The following is a 7,160-nucleotide window of genomic DNA, read 5'->3' as shown; positions in this document are numbered from 1 at the left end:
ATTTTATTCCTGACAAATATTTTCACTGCAAGTACATTTTCTCCCTGCTTCAAGTTCAGGTTAGACTGAAATAAATAAATGCATTTCCTTGTTTGACATTTATGTTTGATAATATCACAATGTATTCATGTATGTTAACCCTGCATCCCCATTTTGGGCAAATTTGTCAAAACATCATTCATGTTATTTTTTAATATAAATTATAAAAGAATGAAAAACAAAAAGCGTAACTAGCAGATCCACAAGCTAATAACTCGATCGGCTATTTGTCATACAAAGACGTAAAATGAATAGGGATGAATTGGTTTAGAAAATCCCCCCCCCCCCCCAGCTTTTTTAACAAAACTCCTGTATGTTGTTTTGGGGAATATAACATTATTCTAACCAATTTGTATGGCAGAGTATGTCAACACAATAGAACTAACACAACTGTGGTGGTTGGAGCCTGGGGTGGTCTCCCTAGCCTGCTCTTCCATTGCAACATTTAGATCAGGGGTAGGCAATTGAGATAAGCCTAGGGCCAATATCACTCCCAGACATTCCATCGCGGGCCGGGCCTCCCCGCGAACATGCACGCGCGCGGGCGCAACATTTTTCTGGTCTAATTCGGGTCTAACTCGGTCTAATTCGGGTCTAATTTGGGTCTAATTCGGTTCTGTTTGACCAATATAAATCAATTTTTTTCCGGTTTAAATATCAGCACAGGCGATTTTTCTGGTGATTTTTTTTTTCTTCTCCATTTTCCTCTAATCTAGCTATAAAATGTTATAAATCCTTTAAACTGCATCGTGTTTATGAGTGCATGATTTCAAAAGTGGGTTCAGGTTCTATGAAATAAGTATTTATAATTATTTTAACATTAATTTTTAATACTTTTTTTATAACACTTTTCAGTAAATCATTCATACTGTATCTTTACTAATATGTGACTGATGGCACCAACAATGTGAACATTAACATAATTAAACCGAATTAAAATCAGACCAAGATAAAAGATGAATCCATTTGATCATGGAGTGCTTGATTTCAGAGTCTCTTGAAACGAGCGCTACATTAGTTATAATTACAATGCGCCATTTACTAACTAAATAAAAATACATAGGGGGGCGCTCGCTGTTATTTGTTCAGTCTGTCGCTTGATTGCAGAAAACATTTCAGCTGCTGCTAGTGAGCGAGATACAAACAACAACAATGGCGCTATCGAAAAGGATTTCCACCGCAATAGAATGCGCCGTCACATTGCTGTTCTGTCACATTTATGTTTCTATTAGTAAAGATACAGTTTGAATGATTTACTGAACTGTGTTTTTATTTCATACCATACTACTGCTTGTTTGCTATTTCAGCACCAAGTGCTGTCCAGTGTCCACTGACTTTTTTTCATGTCATTGAGCGAGCGCCGCCCACGTTATACCCCGCTGTAATTCTCTGGGTGCATCCACATATCTCCGTCAAGTTACCGTACGGACGCCGGAAGTCCCATCCACTCCCATGTTAAGTTTAAAACCGGAAGTACCGTTCGGTTTTTTTTTTAACATGGGAGTGGACGGGGCTACGGTCGCGTAGCCAGCGTACCGTTGCACGCTAGCTTACGGACACGTGTGGATGTACCCACTCTCAACATGGAGTAATAGTCATTATTTAGGTGGGGATAGTTTCTGTATTTGGATATAATAGATATAATAGCGGCCTATATGTGAGACTATCGGTCTGATACTGTATAAAAATAAAATCCCTCCCCCCAAAAAAAATCAAAAAATATTTTTCTAAAAAAAAAAATAAATAAATAAAAAAAAAAATTAAATTCTCAAAATTATCTCACGGGCCAGATATTATTTCTGGGGGGCCAATTTCGGCCCGCGGGCCGCCTATTGCCGACCCCTGATTTAGATCCTGTGGTCAGGTAGGACACCTACTGGTTAACAAGAGGTATTGCATAACACTCTGAACGGAAATTGCTGATTTTCCCAAAATCAATGAGCTCTTCCATGGTTTGTAGCCCGGGACATACATGTTACGGATTGCAGCTTTAACATAAGTAGCTCCTTCACATTGTTCTATAATCCACAATAAATGCTAACAAAACTGCACGCGCACACACACACACACACACACACACACACACACACACACACACACACACACACACACACACACACACACACACACACACACACACACACACACACACACACACACACACACATTTGACCAGTTAAATGTGATTTTTTTTTTTTAAGGTCAGTAACTAACCAATGAGAGTGCAATTAATTTCTTTCTCATTGCAACTCCTTTTCATACTACAATGCAGTCATTATCAGAGACAGACACTTTGCTATGACTGTCTGTCCCTAATGTACTGTACATCCACATAAACACAGGTAGACAGCTGTTGAACATCCTTCAAATTGTTATGCCTCAATTACGCATTGAATATAGACAAACTACAAGCTTGTAGATCAGCTATTTTAGCTGACGCGACACCGCTGTACAATGAAGAAACCCGTAATTAGTGGTTCTCTCAACATGCACATTGATTCAAGTAATGCTGTGTGCACTTCCAGCTTAGTGCCGGTGCAGCAGACTCAATGGAATACTTGAATGAATACATTAAAGTTACATAGATCGAAAGCATGCTGCGCCAGGGCATTTACTGCCCAAACAATGCTTTCTTCTCGTGCTTGTGCTTTTACACATTTTCTCCCTAATTCAGTCAAAAAGGACACCCGTGGGTAAGAATTGCACTCTTGAATTGTCTGCGGTGGTGGGCGGGTGATTTATCTCTATGCAAACCCAGACACCCTCTCCAAGACATTTATTGTGCAAATAAAATGTCTCAGCAAACAATGTTTTTTAACCTCAACTTTGAAAATGTTGTTTGCAGGCATTTATTTACACAATAAATCTTGGTGGAGCAACATGCTGTTCTAGCTTTAAATTACTCACCAAGGACTGCCATTTATAGTTTATTTTCCCCAGTACAGATGGGAAATGAGGGCCCACATAGTACAGATGGTAGAGGGTGTTCCATACAGACCAGTACAGACGGTTTAGAGCGGCTCATAGAGACGGTGTTATGGTGTTGAGGACAGAGGAAGCAGGTCAGTCACTGAAAGATGATTCAGTGCCAGAGCTGTCATCGTCATCCTGTCCCTCTGTGTTCCTCTGGCCTCCATCAGGCACAGGTGCATCTGGAGATCTGTGAACAGTAATCATGGGAAAGTTACTTGCTATGTATATACTGTATATACCCTGCGACATACTAGTGTCATCATGTCCAGGCGATGCACTTGTACATCAAGCTGAGTCACGCTACAGAAACAGGAGATAGGCTCCTGCCCCCCTGAGTCTAGACTCTGACCTAGCTGTGACTACACACCTGTTGTGCATCGATCAATGCACACAGGATTAACCATCCATGACAACACATGTACATCTGCTCTGCCTTGTACCATCTTGAACTCACTACAATAAACGTGTTTGTACCATCTGCCTGACTGAGTGTCATATCAGAGGAACTCCAGCAAAGCCTCAGAGGTGACATGTGGCAAACAAACTGCTACAATGTACAAATAGTATTTAGCTATTTATAGCGAGCAAATAAAATAAAATACTACAGCATCTACAGTTGTGCAAATGCTATTGTATTAGTGGCATAAGTATTCTTGCTATAAATAGCTCTATGCTATTTGTACACCATTGTTGATCAAATGTACTTATTTGTTTTACTTTATTCTGACTTTTTAAATCTTCTTTTATACTGTGTAGTGTATGTTGTTGTTGTTGTTATTTTTTATCATGAATTTTGTCTACAATGTTGAGGAGGCTCTACATCCAAGAATGTATCTGTCTGTAACGTTGTGACAACTGTAATGTAAACATGTGACAATAAAACCATTGAAGCCTGGTTGGCTCAGTCACACATTTCTTACAGCTTACGTTGTGACTGAATGCTTTGTGGTAACAGCACTTAATGTCATTAAATAGCACTCACTCAAGCAGGCTGGGATCCAAACCTTCCAGGACCATTTTGTTCTTTATCGCCATGACTGGGACCCCCTGTAAAAGTGAAGGCATGTTGGGATAAAGTGAAACATACCAGGGTTTTTTCCCCTCAGATATTGCAGTTATGTGGTTGATGCACTGGTTGAGTCATGAGGGCACCTCTAACTATACAGTACAATCCTCAGTGTTCATTTAACTCTGAGAGTGTACAAATTTCCATTTGTACACTTTCAGAGTTAAATTAACACATTACTTTTACAATGTGGGTTTCATGGTAAACTCACCACTTGGACCATTTTTAGATATCGGGCATAGCGTGGATCCTTGGCCACTGTCAAGACGCTTTCTGCTACATGCTCTGTTGGCTCCTGAGTAGGTTCTGAAACATTCTGAGAGGTCTGGTGTAAGGGCAGAAGAATATTTAGATCAAATATGAATTGATAAGTGATTGTAAGATGTGTATGTGTGCACTGCAGCACTATATAGAAAACGGTCTCCGTTGTAGAACTGTAAGTAACGTGAGTATGTTATTCCAAAGCCTATTTCTTTGGGGAGCGCTCAATTTGGTTCACGGTGAGGGAAACTTTGAACCATTATGTGCACTGTTTTTACAGCAAATGCCAACAAAAAGACAAAAAGACGAATCGAAGGCAGGCCGATAGCAAGGCCTTGGACGGAATAAGTTATCATTCGAACCAAAACGAGCGCAGCCTCCACAACAATCATAGTGATAGGGCATGTGCGTAATTAAACATTGTCCGTGCATAGATCAAACTATTCCCAATCCTGGGCTGAATTTCCATCTTGGTTCCTAGAAGACCCACTTTTGGGAGATACCAGGTTTCTACATAACACTGGTGCTCAAGTGGTTGAATAAAATAAGGTTCAGTGTATGTTTATTTTACATTAAAGTATGTATAATAAAATTATGCTTGATAAAGAAAATGTTGTATCTTTTACAAAATATGGGTAATCGCTGGTCTAGGACTCTCCAAAATCGGGATCGGCATTGGACCCAAAAGAAACTGGTATCTAAGCATGTCTATCTACCTCTGGAGGTGGCACTGACACCCCCACAGGATCAGAACCATTTCCTTGGCTTTGATTGACTGCCGGTTCATTGGTCTCTCCTGTTAGGTTCTGACTAACACTCTCAATTTTGACGTCCTCCAACCCAGGAATAGAGGACAGCTGTGGAGAGATTGAGAGGATATTCACTATATAGCACAATGAAAACACAGACTCTACTCTATTTGAATGGCATGTGCACACAATGCCATTAAGGCGTGTTCAGTATTCAAGATGACATGAGATAACATTATGCAGTGGTTTTCAACATGGGGTCCGGGGACCCCAATGGGTCCTTGAGAGGGCTCCAGGGAATCCCCAGCTAAATTATTAATAGTCTTCACCAATTACTACATGTAACAGTAAATATAACAAGAGAACAGACAAGAATGTTTTGATCAGAGTTTCATTGTTATCTCTATAACTACAGTACATAGACAGTGAAGGATTTCTGGACCACATGACAGTCCATATCGGACCAAATCATGACTAACAATAAATATACAGAGGTGTAAAATCACTGATGTAATGTACACATGTGGGGACAAGTTGAATAGCTGACCTTTGCTTCCAAAATGCTTAGTGTCGTTTCAATCTGCTGTATTCGGAGGGATATACTTGCAAGTTTCTGCGAGAGACAAGTTGTGACAGGACAGCATTGTGTTAATCAACTGCTACATTGATTTAGACGTTTATAGTGACCCAAACCAAGAGGGTGAAGAAATCAATGGAGGGTAAATGGTATAGACTGATACATTACCTCTTCACAAACTGTTGAAAAGCGGTTGAGAAACCTGACTGTGTGCACGATGAACTGATTGAGATAAGCTACAATCCTCCTCTGTTGTATAGCTGGGACCTGATAGGAACAGACATGATGATCAATAATAGAGACAAGATCAATACATGATAATTAATTAGACATGACAACCAATAATCGATACATGATGTTCAATAATAACAGAGACATGATGATCAATAATAAGAGATATGATAATCAATAATAGATACATGATTATTCAATAACAGACATGATCAATAATAGAGTGATAATCAATGATAAATTAGATACATGTGCAAAGCAGTTACTGCAGCACAGTAAAATCCAGTGGTGTAAAGTAACTAAGTACATGTACGCAAGTACTGTACTTTTGTAAAAATGTGAGGTATTTGTACTGTACTTGAGTGTTTTAATGCCGTCTGTGGCCGATTCTGTCGGAAGTTCCCAATGGGTAGTGACGGGGCGCATCCGGTGAAACCCGGAATTACACTAAATGTAAACAGGAAGTAAACGAGGGTGAAAAAATGGCGTTCGGCCACAGACGGCATTAAAACACTTCTTTATTGAAAGATATGGATTATTACATTAAACTACTACCACGTAGAGACAGTTAACATTTAGGGCGTGGGGGTAAGCACCTTTATTTTCAATTTGTACATGTTTGTAGTGTCTACGGGGTATAGTGCTGAAAGTCCCTGTGTCCATGGGGGACGAACCCTACAACTCTCGTAGATTGAAAACGTCAGAATCATAAATACGTCTACGAGAGTTGTATTCTACAGAGCTACAGTATCTGACCTGAGAGGCACAACAGATCTGTTTGGAATGTAACGATCATCGTTACATTATTTACATTCACGTCGATGTAACATTTGTATGTAAGAATGTAAACATGATCAGTTCCTCGGTACCACACTAACCTTAGTCAGATCAACTCCAGAACCGACAATCGGTAATCCGTCCTCATCCATGACGGATATTTTGATGTACTTTTCTGATAAAGGTGCGAGAAAGGTCTATATTATTTACTTTAAATAAAAAATACGATTCATATCATGTGACCAAAGTGAACGTGTGACAGCTCCATGGCGGCACAACAATAAGCGAACATGGCAACACAAATTCAGAAGCTCTTCGTAATACTTCGTCGTACTACGGCGTCGCGCGCCAAAACATATGCGATCTACAAACTCGCCACGTCGTCGCGTCGCGACGGTCGCTGAATGCTGGTGAGCTTGGAGATCGGCTATTTTAGGGCGGAACACTGCGCATGCGCCGAGGACAGCCAATCACGAATCACGCAGGT

The 7,160-nt window shown here is 40.2% G+C and overlaps 1 protein-coding gene across 2 annotated transcripts; it reads right to left on the bottom strand.

Annotated features, from left to right (window-relative positions):
• Positions 1 to 2,355: 2,355 nt before the first annotated feature.
• LOC311039864 (WASH complex subunit 3-like) lies at positions 2,356 to 6,930 on the bottom strand. Of its 2 annotated transcripts, XR_014600206.1 has the most exons (8): positions 6,775 to 6,930; positions 5,834 to 5,932; positions 5,636 to 5,701; positions 5,056 to 5,196; positions 4,290 to 4,403; positions 3,995 to 4,059; positions 2,559 to 3,199; positions 2,406 to 2,463 (listed from the first exon to the last, which is right to left on the bottom strand). XR_014600206.1 is itself a non-coding variant. In XM_084049872.1 (7 exons), the coding sequence occupies exons 1-7, from the start codon at positions 6,823 to 6,825 to the stop codon at positions 3,103 to 3,105; spliced, it is 633 nt and encodes a 210-aa protein (XP_083905998.1). In that variant the 5' UTR covers positions 6,826 to 6,930; the 3' UTR covers positions 2,356 to 3,102. The 2 variants fall into 2 exon arrangements, 1 of the variants encoding a protein (XP_083905998.1); XM_084049872.1 differs by having other exon boundaries at positions 2,356 to 3,199.
• Between the last annotated feature and the right edge of the window lie 230 nt (positions 6,931 to 7,160).

This window comes from Gymnoscopelus microlampas (genome assembly GCF_963454915.1).
Source record: "Gymnoscopelus microlampas genome assembly, chromosome: 23".
Lineage (NCBI taxonomy): Eukaryota > Metazoa > Chordata > Actinopteri > Myctophiformes > Myctophidae > Gymnoscopelus > Gymnoscopelus microlampas.
This window is presented reverse-complemented; position numbering and strand designations above follow the sequence as displayed.